General features: G+C 38.6%; 1 protein-coding gene across 1 annotated transcript in view; it reads left to right on the plus strand.

The window, feature by feature from the left end:
* The window catches only part of RAB2B (RAB2B, member RAS oncogene family), a 29,080-nt gene extending 14,511 nt beyond the window's left edge, over positions 1-14,569 (plus strand). The window contains exons 4-8 of the mRNA XM_036887449.2: positions 5,956-6,038; positions 6,235-6,327; positions 11,425-11,536; positions 12,123-12,191; positions 12,915-14,569. Of these exons, the coding sequence (XP_036743344.1) occupies positions 5,956-6,038; positions 6,235-6,327; positions 11,425-11,536; positions 12,123-12,191; positions 12,915-13,022 (465 nt within the window). The 3' untranslated portion in view covers positions 13,023-14,569. The remainder of the gene's footprint in view (positions 1-5,955; positions 6,039-6,234; positions 6,328-11,424; positions 11,537-12,122; positions 12,192-12,914) is intronic.
* The last annotated feature ends 975 nt before the right edge of the window (positions 14,570-15,544 follow it).

Genomic DNA, 15,544 nt, shown 5'->3' on the forward strand with positions numbered 1-15,544 from the left:
TGGTCTGTGGGTCTCTTCTTGTGCCAGTACCAAATTGTCTTGATTACTGTGGCTTTGTAGTAGAGCTTGAAGTTGGGAAGCGAGAACTCCCGTGCTTTATTCTTCCTTCTCAGGATTGCTTTGGCTATTCAGGGTCTTTTGTGGTTCCATATTAATTTTAGAACTATTTGTTCTAGTTCGTTGAAGAATGCTGTCGGTATTTTTATAGGGATTGCATTGAATCTTTAGATCGCTTTAGGCAGGATGGCCATTTTGATGATAATTAATTCTTCCTACCCAAGAGCATGGGATGAATTTCCATTTATTAGTGTCTTCTTTAATTTCTCTTAAGAGTGTCTTGTAGTTTTCAGGGTATAGGTCTTTCACTTCCATGGTTAGGTTTATTCCTAGGTATTTTATTCTTTTTGATGCAGTTGTGAATGGAATTGTTTTCCTGATTTCTCTTTCTGCTAGTTCATCATTAGTGTATAGGAATGCAACAGATTTCTGTGTATTAATTTTGTATCCTGCAACTTTGCTGAGTTCAAATATTAGATCTAGTAGCTTTGGAGTGGATTCTTAAGGGTTTTTTATGTACAATATCATGTCATTTGCAAAGAGTGACAGTTTGACTTCACCCTTACCAATCTGGATGCCTTTTATTTCTTTGTGTTGTCTGATTGCCGTGGCTAGGACCTCCAGTACTATGTGTAACAAAAGCTGGGAGAGTGGGCATCCCTGTCTTGTTCTTGATCTGAGGAGAAAAGCTTTCAGCTTCTTGCTGTTTAGTATAATGTTGGCTGTAGGTTTGTCATATATAGCCTTTATTATGTTGAGGTGCTTGCCCTCTCTACCCATTTTGTTGAGAGTTTTTATAATGAATGGATGTTGAATATTGTTGAATGCTTTTTCAGCATCTATGGAAATGATCCTGTGGTTTTTGTCCTTTTTGTTGATTTGGTGGATGATGTTGATGGATTTTCCAACATTTACCATCCTTGCATCCCTTGGATGAATCCCACTTCATCGTGACAGATGATGATCTTTTTGATGTATTTTTGAATTCGGTTTGCTAACATTTTGTTGAGTATTGTTGCATCTATGTTCATCAGGGTATTGGTCTGTAATTTTCTTTATTTGTAGTGTCTGCCTAGTTTTGGTATTAGACTGATGCTGGCTTCATAGAATGAGTTTGGAAGTATTCCCTGCTCTACTATTTTTTGGAAGACTTTAAGGATAATGGGTATTATGTTTTCTCTAAATGTCTGATAAAATTCAGCAGTGAATCCATCTGGTATGGAGGTTTTGTTCTTGGGTAGTTTTTTGATTACCGATTCAATTTCATTGCTTGTAGTTGGTCTGTGTAGATTTTCTGTTTCTTCCTGGGTCAGTCTTGGAAGTTTGTATTTTTCTTGAAAGTTGTCCATTTCTTCTAGATTATCCAGTTTTTTTAGCATGTAGATTTTCATGGTATTCTTTAATAATTCTTTGTGTTTCTGTGGGGTCTGTCATGATTTTTCCCTTCTCATTTTTGGTTCTGTTTATGTGTGTAGATTCTCTGTTTCTCTTAATATGTCTTCCTAGGGGTTTATCTATTTTGTTTATTTTCTCAAAGAACTAGCTCTTGGTTTCATTAATTTTTTCTATTTTATTCTTCTGAATTTTATTTATTTCTTCTCTGATCTTTATTATGCCTGTCCTTCTGCTGACTTTGGGCCTTATTTGTTCTTCTTTTTCCAGTTTCAGTATTGTGAATGTAGACCATTCATTGGGGATTGTTCTTCCTTCTTTAAATATGCCTGGATTGCTATATACTTTCTTCTTAGAACTGCCTTTGCTGCATCCCACAGAAGTTGGGGCTTTGTGCTGTTGTTTTCATTTGTCTCCATATATTGCTTTATCTCTATTTTAATTTGGTCATTGATCCATTGATTATTTAGGAGCATGTTGTTAAGCCTCCATGTGTTTGTGAGCCTTTTTGTTTTCTTTGTACAATTTATTTCTAGTTTTATATCTTTGTGATCTGAGAAGTTGGTTGGTACCATTGCAATGCTTTTGAATTTACTGAGGCTCTTTTTGTGGCCTAGTATGTGGTCTATTCTGGAAAATATTCTGTGTGCTCTTGAGAGGAATGTGTATCCTGTTGCTTTTGGGTGTAGAGTTCTGTAGATGTGTTAGGTCCATCTGTTCTAATGTGTTGTTCAGTGCCTTTGTGTCCTTACTTATTTTCTGTCTGGTTGATCTGTCCTTTGGAGTGAGTGGTGTGTTGAAGTCTCCTAAAATGAATGCATTTCATTCTATTTCCCTGTTTAATTCTCTTAGTATTTGTTTCACATATGTTGGCGCTCCTGTGTTGGGTGCATATATATTTATAATGGTTATATCCTCTTGTTGGACTGAGCCCTTTATCATTATGTAATGTCCTTTTTTGTTTCTTGTTACTTTCTTTGTTTTGAAGTCTATTTTGTGTGTTACAAGTACTGCCACACCTGCTTTTTTCTCCCTATTGTTTGCAAGAAATATCTTTTTCCATCCCTTCACTTTTAGTCTGTATATGTCTTTGGGTTTGAAGTGAGTCTCTTATAGGCAACATATAGATGGGTCTTCCTTTTTTATCCATTCTTTTACTCTGTGTGTTTTGATTTGTACATTTAGTCTGTGTATGTTTAGGGTGATTATTGATAGATATGTACTTATTGCCATTGCAGGTTTTGGATTCGTGGTTACCAAAGGTTCAAAGGCAGCTTCTTTACTATCTAACCATCTAACTTAACCCACTTATTACGCTATTATAAACACGGTCTGATGATTCTTTATTTCTCTCCCTTCTTTTTCTTCCTCCTCCACTCTTTATATGTTAGGTGTTTTATTCTGTACGCTTTTGTGTTTCCCTTGACTGATTTTGTGGATAGCTGATTTTATTTTGCATTTAGTTAGTGTTTGGTTGGTCTACTTTCTTTGCTGTGGTTTTATTTTCTCTGGCGACAGCTATTTAGCCTTAGGCATACTTCCATCTAGAGTAGTCCCTTTAGAATACACTGTAGAGATGGTTTGTGGGAAGTGAATTCCCTCAACTTTTGCCTGTGTGGGAATTGTTTAATCTCTCCTTCAAATTTAAATGATAATCATGCTGGATACAGTATTCTTGTTTTGAGGCCCTTGTGTTTCATTGCATTGAATATATCATGCCATTCTCTTCTGGCCTGTAAGGTTTCTGTTGAGAAGTCTGATGATAGCCTCATGGGTTTTCCTTTGTAGGTGACCTTTTTCCTCTCTCTCGTTGCTTTTTAATACTGTGTTCTTGTCTTTGATCTTTGTCATTTTAATTATTAAATGTCTTGGTGTTGTCCTCCTTGGGTCCCTTGTGTTGGGAGATCTGTGGGCTTCCATGTTGTGAGAGACTATTTCCTTCCCCAACTTGGGGAAGTTCACAGCAATTATTACGTCAAAGACAGTTTCTATCCCTTTTACTCTCTTCTTCTTCTTCTGGTACCCCTATAATGCAAATATTTTTCTGTTTCGATCAGTCACACAGTTCTTTTAATATTCTTTCATTCTTAGAGATCCTTGTGTCTCTCTCTGCCTCAGCTTTTGTGTATTCCTGTTCTCTGATTTCTATTCCATTAACAGTCTCTTCCACCTCATCCAGTCTGCTCTTAAATCCTTCCATTGTCTGTTTAATTTCTGTTATCTCCCTCTGGAATTCATCCCTTAGCTCTTGCATATTTCTCTGTAGCTCCATCAGCATCCTTATTACTTTTATTTTGAATTCTTTTTTAGGAAGATTGGTGAATTCGGTCTCACCAGGCTCTCTCTCTGGTGTTTGAGGCATTTTGGACTCAACAAGGTTTTTCTGCCTTTTCATGGCAATGGAACTGATTGCTGGCGAGTGGCACGTGTGTCAATTGAGAGAACAAAGTCCCTTCCTCCTTGCTGGTTGCCTTGCCCATCTCTGCTGTTGTGCTGGTCAGCCGCACACAGGGAGCAGCCTCTGGGTTAATCTCCTGAGCTGCTGTGGGTGGGGTGGCCCTCGGGATTGCCTAGGGCACTGGCGGGGTCCTAGACGAGTGGCGTGTGTTCTGCTGTGAGAACAAAGCCTCTTTGTGCTTCCCGGAATGCGCCCATCTCCTCTGTGCCGGTCAACCACGCTCAGGGAGCAGCCTCTGCGTTAATCCCCTCATCTGCCGTGGGCGGGGCAGCTCTCGGGATGACATGGGTCACTGGCGGGCTCGCAGGCAAGCAGCGTGTGTTCTGCTGTGAGAACAAAGCCCCTTTGTGCCTCCCTGACTCTGTGTCGGTGTCTGCTGTCGTTGCCAGTCAACCATGCGCAGGGACCAGCCTCTGGGTCTGAGCCGGTTAACCGCATGCAGGGAGAAGCCTCTGTGTTAAGCAGTGTGGTTGCTGTAGGCAGGGCTGCTCCCTAGCTATTGTGCAGCAATGGTGGGTCAGCCGGTTGCTTGCAGTGCCGGCCTGGGGGGAAGGAATGGCAGGCTGCTTATTGTTGTGAGGAGGTTTGGAGCTGTGCTGCCACCCAGGGGGTTAGGGCACCTGAAGTTCTTTACCGTTCCCAGCCTCCTGGGCTGAGTGTGCAAGGACGATTTAAACCCTTGTCCCTTTAAGACTTTTAAAGCAGCTGCTTTTCTTTTGTACCAGGGCAGCTGGCTTTGGGAACCTGTTCACAGTCTTAATCTCAGATTTTGCTTTCCGCTCCTCTAATATCCAGTGCACCATGTAATGTGTGTCTATGCTCTCAGGGCAGATTACTAGGGCTGGTTATTTAGGAGTCCTGTACTTCCACTCCCTCCCCACTCTGATTCTTTTCCTCCCACTGGTGAGCTGGGGTGGGGAGAGGGCTCGGGTCCTGCCGGGTCACAGCTCTGTATCTTACCCTTTTCCGTGAGATGTTGGGTTCTCGCAGATTTAGCCTGGCTCGTGTACTGTATCTTCTGGTCACTCTTTTAGGAATAGTTGCATTTGCTGTATTTTCAAAATAAATATGATTTTGGGAGGAGATTTCCGCCACCCTACTCACGCCACCATCTTAACATTTCTGTAGGGATATGAGCATAAACAATTTCAAGAATGTGCAAGCTTTCGTAATAGGATAGACTCACTGCCCAGGGGATTCATTAAAATATGCTTTTCTTCTAAGGAAAAAACAAAGTAAAACAAAAACAAAAACAAAACTGTTCCATCAAGAAACCAAATGTACCCAGTATGTGGGGCTATTAATAAACTGTTAAGTAATAAATAAAAGTTAATACCTTGGTCTCAGTTGGAAATGAGGTTATAGTATGAACAGTTGGATTTTTTTTAGTGAAACTCTGTTTTTGTCCTCTTTCCGTATTCCTTGACAAGGTCCCAGCAAGGGATATCTTGGTAGTCCTGCCTTTATTAGTGGAACACTAAAGGTCAGTTAGCATATGCCCAATTTAAGTGCTTTTTATCTAATTTTCCATATTGCTCCATTGGGATAAAACTTCCATTAGATAGCATACTGGCATTCTTTTATCTGTAAAAAGATAATTTTTCTTTTTACAATTAAAGGAGTAGAAACAGAACAGTTAATGTTAGGATTGAAAATACTCTTGCGTTTCTAGTCCTATTTCTAGTTATCTCCTAGGGGATACTGGGAAATTTATGGGCATGTCTTTGACTGTCACACTGACTGGGAGGTACTACTGGCATTTAGTGACTGGGAGCCAGGGATGTTAACCCTTCAGCAATTTGATGGATAGTCTCACAGGAAGAGCTGACCTACCCAAAAGAGCACTTGCAGTCCCACTGAAAAGGGTTAATTTCCCACCTGGACTTCTCCCTGGGCAATCAAGTTTCCTTTCCCTAATTCTATTCTCCTAATAGAAGTTCTTTTTTTCACAATTAAGTCCTTTGTGTTAGACTGGCATGTGATCAAGTAATTTCTTTGGAAGTAACCTGGTTTTGTGTAAATTTTTTGTTGCCATGTTGGTGGGAAAGGCTGGGCAAGAATCCTTCCGTTCTATCACCCGTTCCTACTACAGGGGAGCAGCTGGAGCGCTACTGGTGTATGACATCACAAGGTGAGTCAGAGCTGGTGGCTGGGAGGGAGACATCCCTACGTCCTTGAAATCTTTTTCTTTCTATCTGCTGATTCTGGTAAGAATACTGAAGAGGAATGGCCTCAATACTATTTTTCTTTGCACATGTAGCTTTACTCCTTTACCCATATATTTGAAAATGAGCCTCTGACTCACTTTCTAAACTTTTCTGCTATAGGCGTGAAACCTTCAACCACCTGACCTCATGGTTAGAGGATGCCCGCCAGCACTCTAGCTCCAACATGGTTATCATGCTGATTGGGAATAAGAGGTAAAATTTCATTTGTATACGAAGTACCCAGAGTCATCTAGGTATTCTGTGGACATTGAATCACTTGGTTCTCACACTTGTTTAGTTTATGGTGTTCTTATCTCAATAAAACACTTTCTAATTGTGGTAAAATATACATAAAATTTACCATTTTAGCCATTTTTAAGTGTACACTTCTGTGGCATTAGTATAGTATTATTATTAATTTTTTCATCTTCTCAAACTGAAACTCTATTCCCATTAAACACCAATTACATATTCCCTGCCCTGCCCATTCCTACCACCAACCCCCAGAAACCACCATTTTCTGTCTCAATAATTTGACTATTCTAGCTGCTTCATATAAGTAGAACATAAAATATTTGTTCTTTTGTCTTATTTCATTTGGCATGATGTCCTCAAGGTTTACCCATATTGTAGCATGTGCTAGAATTCCCTTCCTTTTTAAGGCTGAATAGTATTATCTTGTATGTATGTACCATGTTTTGTTTATTCATCCATTTATGGATACTTGAGTTGCTTCTGCCACATGGCTATTGGGAATAATGTTTCTGTCAACATAGAAATACAATATCTGTTTGAGTCTCTGCTTTCAGTTCTTTTGGGTATGTACTCAGAAGTGGAACTGCTTGATTTTACAGTAATTCTTTGTTTAATTTTTGGAGCTACTGCCATACTGTTTTCCATAGTGGCTGCACCATTTTACATTCTTACCAACAATGCACAAGAGTTCCAGTTTCTCCACATTCTCACCAACACTTGTTATTCTTAGTCAATTTTCTATGGCCTCTTTAGGCCAAAAGAAATACCTGACAGTTTCACTGTCACTATTTGCAGGTAACATGAAACTATATATAGAAAACCCTAAGGACTCAACCAAAAGACCATTAGAACTAACACCTGGATTCAGCAAAGTTGCAGGATACAAAGTTAATACACAGAAATCTGTTGTGTTACTATATATGAGCAATGAAATGAACTAGCAGGAAGAGAAATCAGGAAAAAAGTTACATTTACAGTTGCATCAAAAAGAATAAAATACCTAGGAATAAACCTAACCAAGATGGTGAAAGACCTGTACTCTGAAAACTGTAAGACACTGGTGAGAGAAATTAAAGAAGCTCATGGATAGGAAGAATTAATATTGTCCAAATGGCCATTCTGTTCAAAGCAATTTAGATTTAATGCAATCCCTATCAAAATACTGATGGCATTTTTCAATGAACTAGAGCAAATAATCCCTAAGAGTCATATGGAACTGCAAAGACCCTGACTAGCCAAAGCAGTCCTGAGAAAGAACAAAGCTGGGGGGAGTACGCTCCCTGGCTTCAAGCTATACTACAAAACTGCAATAGTCAAAACAGTATGGTACTGGCACAAAAACAGACCCACAGATCAATGGAACAGAATATAGAGCCTCAATATAAACCCATAAATATATGATCAATTAATATATGATAAAGGAACCATGACTATACAGTGGGGAAAAGACAGCCTCTTCAATAAGTAGTGTTGGGAAAACTGGAGAACTATCTGCAAGAGAACGAAACTGGGTTACTGTCTAACTCCATCCACAAAAGTAAACTCAAAATGAATTAAAGACCTAATGTAGGACATGAAACCATCAAACTCTTAAAAGAAAACATAGGCAAAAATCTCTTGGACATAAGCATGAGCAGTTTTTTCCTGGACACATCTTCCCAGGCAAGGGAAACAAAATAAAAAATGAACAAGTGGGTCTACATCAAACAAATAAGCTTCTGTACAGCAAAGGACACTATCACCAGAACAAAAAGGCAGCCTACAATATGGGAGAATATATTTGTAAACAATTTATCTGATAAAGGTTAACATCCAAAATATATAAAGAACTCATATGACTCAACACCCAGAAAAGAAACCATTTAAAAAATGGGCTGAGGACCTGAATAGACATTTCTCCAGAGAAGAAATACAGATGGCCAACAGGCACATGAAAAGATGCTCCACATCACTGATCATCATGGAAATGCAAATCAAACTACAATGAGATATCACCAGTTAGAATGGTCACCATCCAAAAGAAAAATAACAGTGTTGGTGAAGATGTGGAGAAAAGGGACCTCTCCTACACTGTTGGTGGGAATGTAAATTGGTGCAGCCATTGTAGAAAGCAGTATGGAGGTTCTTCAAAAAAATAAAAATAGAAATACCATACAACCCAGTAATTCCACTTCTAGGAATTTACCCAAAGAAAACAAAATCGCTCATTGGAAAAGATATGTGCACCCCTATGTTTATTGCCACATTATTTACAATAGCCAGGTTACAGAAACAAATGTCCATCGGTAGATGAATGGATAAAGAAGAGGTGGTTTATATACACAATGGAATATTTATTAAGCTATAAAAGGGAAAGAAATCCTGTCATTTGTGACAACATAGATGGACCTAGAGGGTATTATGCTAAATGAAATAAGCCAGGCAGAGAAAGACAAATACCATATGATTTCACTTATTTGTGGAATCTAAAAACAAAACAAAATGAACAAAATGGCAGTAGACTCATAGACACTTAGAAGTGAATGGTGGTACAGTGGGAGAAGGGTTGGGGTAGGTGGGTAGGGAGGGTGAGGGGGATAAAGGGGCACAAAAATTCTCAATCATAATATCAGTTCATCATAGAAATGGTAGTACAGCATGGAAAATATAGCCAGTTATTCTGTAACATCTTTGTATATTGACAGATAGCAACTGCACTGGTTGGGTGAGGATTTAATATTGTGGGTAATTGGTGAACCACTCTGATGGATACTTAAAACTAATATAAGATTGCATATCAACTACACTTTAATAAAAAAATGCAAAGTGATACAAAAAAATAAAAAAGGGAGAAATACCTGACAGATTCATTATTAGTTAGATTTGAGCAACATAACATGTATTTTTGTCATAACATCTTAGTAACTTTGAAAAGTGAAAAACATTAAAAAAAAGTTTTATTTCATTCTTAAATAGCCACAATTACTTCCTGATAACCTGTGTGTGCCTCGTGGGCATTGCACAGCTTCTGAAACCTTGGAATCAAGATTGGACACTGCCACTCCCATTTCCTGTTATAAATTGGTTTATCACAGCAACTGCCAAAATCTCAGCTTCACAAAGATACGCAGATATTGAATGGCATCTATGGAGATCTAATGTTGACATTGCAAGCTATCTTAAGCTTATAATTGGTGTGGTGTTCTGATGTTGAGTGTTGGTGTGTTTTCCTTGAAAATTTAAAGTATCCTGTGGCACTCTTGTGAGTTTGTAGCAATGCATAGGGTGTACCATACAATTAGGCCACAGACTAATTGTACTGATATATTGGTTCAACCAGTTTATGGAACTACTGTGTCCTAGACACTGCCGGATCCTGAGTGTGCCAAGTAAAAAAGAACCATGCCCCTGTTCCCATGGAGTATACAGTTTAGTGGGGACATAGAATTTTAATATAAAATGGCTTATATCTAATTACAAATTGTGAGAAATGCAGTGATGGGAAAAGGGGGTGCTATAAAAGAAAGTAATGATACCTATTTTTGATGAACAGTGATATTTAAGATGGAATCTGAAGGTTGGACAAAGATTAAAAAAAAAAGATTCCAGATGAGGGAACAAAGTGTGAAAGCCTTGAGCTGGGAAGAAACTTGGCAAGTTTATGGTAGTGAAAGAAACCTGGTATGGTGGGACTAAATCAAGGCAAAATGGTGCAATATGAAGTTGGAAAGGGAGGCAGGGGCCAGGTCCCATAGCACCTAATAGCCTTGGGAAAGAGTTTAGATCTGATTCTAAACACAGTAGGAAGCATTTAAGAATTTTAAGCAGAGAAGTGGTTTGATCAGATTTAAAAAAATAACCCTGGAGGGGAGCAAGTTTGAAGTGGGATTGCAGTTTCAGTAGTCCAAGTAGAAAGAATGGTTCCTCAGACTTGGGAGGTGACACTGGAGAGACAAAAGGATCATTTTACCTTATATTTTAGAAGTACCTTGTTTTGGGATGGATTGGGTATTTGGAGTGAAGGAGGAAAAAGTGTTAATAATAACATCTTAGTTTTTGGATTATGCCATTAATAGAGATTTAGAAACTTGGGGCAGAAGCAGGTTGGGGGGAAAAGATCAAGTTCCATTTTGATGTACCTTTGATGTGCCTTTTACATATCAGAGTGGAAATGAAGAATGGACAAATGGACAAACAGATCTAGAGCTTTGGAGGAGCATTTGGGCTAGAGATACAGATTTGGGAGTGTTGGCAGTTAGCTGGATAGTTCTTCCCTGGTTGTCACACTGCTGATGAATAAAAACGTATTTTGTAGATTTATTGTTTTTTAATAGACTTCCTAATTTTTTTAATGGTTGAAAAACTAGAAACATCCCACATGAAAACTTCCAATTTGAAAAATGAAAATCAAATAGTCCATCCTTAACTTAATCTACAGCCTTTTATCCTGTCTTTCATAAAGTTTTTCTGTGCCCCTTTATTCTCTTCCAAAGTACTTGGCTATCTTTTTGCCCTTGTAACATCTAATTTTATCCATATCACTTTTTCTGAATATCCCTGGTGGCAAGCTGCTATTACACACATTAATAATGAGACTAGTGAGAGGTAAGGCAGCTGTTTTCCTTATTCATGGCATTCTACTTGTGGATTGATTCCAATAAAAGAGGAAGGCAATTATGACAGGAAGGGACAGCTCTAACTTTTCTACTTGCTAACAGCTGAAACTTCCCTTTCATCTTCTTTCCTTTGCTCTCACTGGATCTCATTTGAAAAGAAGTATAGAGCATAAACCTTGAGTAACCGTGGGGCTTGCCTAACTCTTTGTAAACCTTTTTCTTTGTAATAAAGTAAGGTATTGTCCTCAACCATGCAGCAGCTGTCATGAATCTGAAAAATATTTTCCAAGAGGCTACAGGAATCCATACCCCTGTACAGGAGAATCATTCAGGATCTGCATTCTTTATGGATTAACTGGCAGTTGAAACGGCTATGGGATTCTTTTAGAACAAGAGTTTCTTCTTTCACTTGGATCCTTGGATCTTTTTTTTAGTTTTCTTCCTAATTAATCTTTTGCAGTGACTTAGAGTCCCGTAGGGATGTGAAGAGAGAAGAAGGAGAGGCCTTTGCTCGGGAGCATGGACTTATATTCATGGAAACTTCAGCTAAAACAGCCTGCAACGTTGAAGAGGTACTCTTTGGAAAAAAGTAGGGAAAGCTTTTCAGAGATTACACCATTGCCCTTGTCCTTCCTTCAGGATTCCCTTTTCCTGTGAGAGATGGGCAAGTTAAGGCTATCTTGTGGTCATAGTGACTTCATGTTCCCCTTTAAGGGAACTGTACCATTTCTTTTACCTTGATACCTAAGGTTTTACTTTTGCTGTGAGTAACATTAGTTATAAGTGTGGGTTAGACAGCAGTGTTGCTTGTAAATCATTTTAGTTGGAGTATCTAATGAGTTCTGCTGTGGTCATTCCTAAGCCTGGTGTTGACTGTGTCTTCAGCAACTAATTCAGAGAGAGCATGTTTGTTTTATTTGCAGAAGAACCCTAAGAACATCTGGGGTCAGTACCAAAATACTATACAACCCTTTTTATCTTTTTCAAACTACTTTTAACACCTTTTATAGGAATTTTGGGGATCTTATTCTTTTACTCCATTCCCTTAATGGTTCCTAATTCACCTTAGAAATCCAAATAGGAATACTATTTGTATTCTCTTTTCCTAACTTTGCTACCTAGATATGAGCTTAATGATATGGTTTATGTCTCCTTTAGGCCTTCATTAATACAGCCAAAGAAATATATAGGAAGATCCAGCAGGGTTTATTTGATGTCCACAATGAGGTGAGAAAGGGTGGGTGAGTGGGTGGGGCTGATAAATAACTTTGCTTTAGACAGAACAGGAAGCTTCCTAGAATGTAAGCATTTCCTGTCTAACATCATACTATTTGAAACTATGCCAGTTGTACTTGTTTGTTTGTTTTTTTATGTAAGTACACGGAACTCTGTCATCATTTTCTGTTTTTTCCTCAAGTCTGAGACCCAGAATGCTTAAAGGGATTATCAGTTAGTGATCTAAAAGGCTTATACAGTATAGGATGCTTTCTTCTCAACCTTAGGTTTTCACTATTTTAGAGCGTAGGGGAAGTGTCATTCTTAATTGTTCAACAAGCCTATTTCTGTAAAGCAAATTCTGCAGTAAAACAAGAAAGAATTATATGCTAATATGCTACTTCTACTCCTTTGCCACTGCTGCCTCTTACCAAATCAAATCCTGATTCTGCACATAACTATGAAACTTAAGTGTACCAGTCACCTTAAAATGGGCACAAAAGCCATTTTTGGTCTTCTGTAATCACTGCTGGTCATCATCTCCTTACTGTCACTGATTATATTCTTTGTAAATGTGCTTTGTAGTTCCCCAGCAGTCTGGCTAGGGCACACAGTTATCTGCCAAAGCATATCTGCTTCTAAGGAATGTAATTAATGATTTCTCCTTTTATTCTCCTTCTTTCTCCCATTTCTCTTAGTATGGAGGTAGGAACTATTGCCTCTTTTCTTTTACAGGCAAATGGCATCAAGATTGGTCCCCAGCAGTGTATTTCAACACCAGTGGGATCCAGCGCCTCCCCGCAGAACTCTCGTGATATAGGGTCCAGTTCTGGCTGCTGCTGAACATCTGGCCTGGATTCTTTTTTCCTTCCTGGAACAGCTTCAGATCAATAGGCTTAAAGAAAGAGGTCTTGTTTTGGCTGAGAAAAGCCTCTTTCCAAGTTGTGATGTTCTGCCTTTCCACTTCAAGACTAGGGGAGAATTTGGGCCCTTACTGACCTGTCCTTCTTCAGGGACGTGAGCATTCCTTATAGATTAGGGCTCTTCTCATCCTATTTTAATTTCTAAAATGTTAGGATCAAAATTGATTGTCATGGTAGTTGAAAAATAAACTTTTTTATGGGCATACACAATCTGTTCCCCACCAAGAATTAGTAACAAGTGTCTAGGGAATTCTGCTGGAGCACTTGAGATTATTGGGATTAGGCTGGCCTTTGGATTGTTAGACCCTCTGCCCAGGAATTTCATTTTTTTACTTCCCTCTTGGTAAGAGTCCTTGGAGAAGTCAGTTCCTTCTACTTGAACTGCTCAAGGATGCTGAATAATTCTCTACCATCTCATTGCTAATTTCTGTCTTTGACAAACTACAACACTTGTGAGAGCAGTGGAGTTGCTTGTGGACCTGTGGCCATTTACTGTCATTACCTAAATAAAGCATTTTTCCTAATTTGCTTTGTTTTAGGGACCAGACCTAACACTGCAGTGTCTTTCACCAAACAGACCCCTACTGTTCAATTGCACTCACTTAACAGGCCACGTTAGACTTTCTGTTCCATTCAAGCTGATCTGCTTATTGGACGTAACATACTTCCACTTCCCTGCCTTTGCACATGCCCTGCTCTCTGCTAACAAACTACGAAAGTCCAAACATTTTTCCTTAAGAAAGCATTCTTTGGCTGACCTAGAGACTTCTAAACAATTATTGACACAGTACTCCTTAGCTTTCCTAAAGTTTTTTGTTCATATGTGTATTTATTTGTATTTATATTGCTTGTAAATATGCTTTGTAGTTGTTTTATGTGTGGAATCTGTCTCCCCAACTAGGTTGTAAGCTCCTTAAGAGCAGGAACCATGTTCTCTCTTTAGTTTTGTAAACCATTCCCTCCACCATTCCTTCACAGTGCCCAGTACTACTCATTATGTGACCATTGAATTTGACTGACATTCTTAAAGACTTGGAACAGGTTTATTTTAGACTGCCGAGGAAACAAAAGGCCTTAGAGTCATCTCTTAACTCTCTCCCAGTCTCTTCCTTCTGCTTACCCTGGGTTCTCTACTGCTCTTCTCCCTTTCCTCTTTCACTTCCCTAGCTCTTTGCCTTCATTCCATGCAGCATACAGTAAGGCTACCTGCTTCCAAACAGTCAAATAAGCGGGTACTTCTCCAGCCATTCTCCCTTTCAAGAGCATATAATACTATCCTAGACAAATTTGCCTTTGTTTCACTCACAGTGCAGCCTTCTGGGTCAGTTGCTATAGTTTTTTGCCTTGATGTCCTATTCTCTTCCACAGCACTGAGGTCTCATGAATATTTCTAATTTTGTTGCTGTTGAAGAATTGTTTCATTATTAAATTTATGCATGTATCCAACCTGTGCATATTTCATGTGTTGTTTCTGGTTGTATCCCAGATATAAGTAGGTACTCTCCTAGGGAATTGTATCAAAGGTAATGGAAGGCACCTCCTTGAGATACATTGATTTTATACCAGATTCTACCCCCAGTAGTTATGTAATAAATAACACTCACCACAGGAAGTTGGAAGACATTTGGGGTATTGCTTTGATTCTGCTTTTGTTTTTTAAAATCCTACCTCATTCAAAAAAGGATTTGAGGCTGTTGAATTTAGGGTGAGCCTGCCCTGTTACATCAGGGACAAAACTGAAAGTAAATATAACTATAGTTTCTTTACAGAAGTTTTTCTTTACCAACCAAAAACATCTTCAGTGACTGGGAAGCATCAGAGCATTGGCCAAATATAACATCCTGCCTAGAGCTGCTTTCAGAGTCATTGAAGGATACCAATTTGGTATTTTGGAGCATATCTTTTTAATCAGAAATTTCATATCCAGTTGTATTATCCAAACCACTCATAACGGTCTGTACTGGAGTATTTCACCAATTGTAAAGGAGGCATGAGAAACAAAAAGTATCTGGGCAAATTCATGACCTGTGCTGATCGTTGCTGATGTTCTGAGTGAAATGGTCATGAAGAATTTTCGTAAAAAGTGGATCTCCCATCCACATCTGAAGAATGGTAGTTATGATATAATATGGGTATTGACTGATTTTTGAAGGCCAGGACCATTGAAAATTACACTATAGCAGTCCAAATCATACTTATACAAGCATACCTCAGAGTTACTAAGGGTTTGGTTCCAGACCACTGCAATACAATGAATATTATAATAAAGCAAGTCAAGTGAATTTTGGTGTTAACCAGTGCATATAAAAGGTGTATACTATATAAGTGCATTAGCAAATGTCAAAAAATACATACCTTAATTTAAAAATACTTTATTGCTAAAAATGTTAATTTGAGCTTTTAGGAAGTCATAATCACTGATCACAGATCACCCTAACATAT

This window comes from Manis pentadactyla, chromosome 11 (assembly GCF_030020395.1).
Source record: "Manis pentadactyla isolate mManPen7 chromosome 11, mManPen7.hap1, whole genome shotgun sequence".
In the NCBI taxonomy this organism is placed as follows: Eukaryota; Metazoa; Chordata; class Mammalia; order Pholidota; family Manidae; genus Manis; species Manis pentadactyla.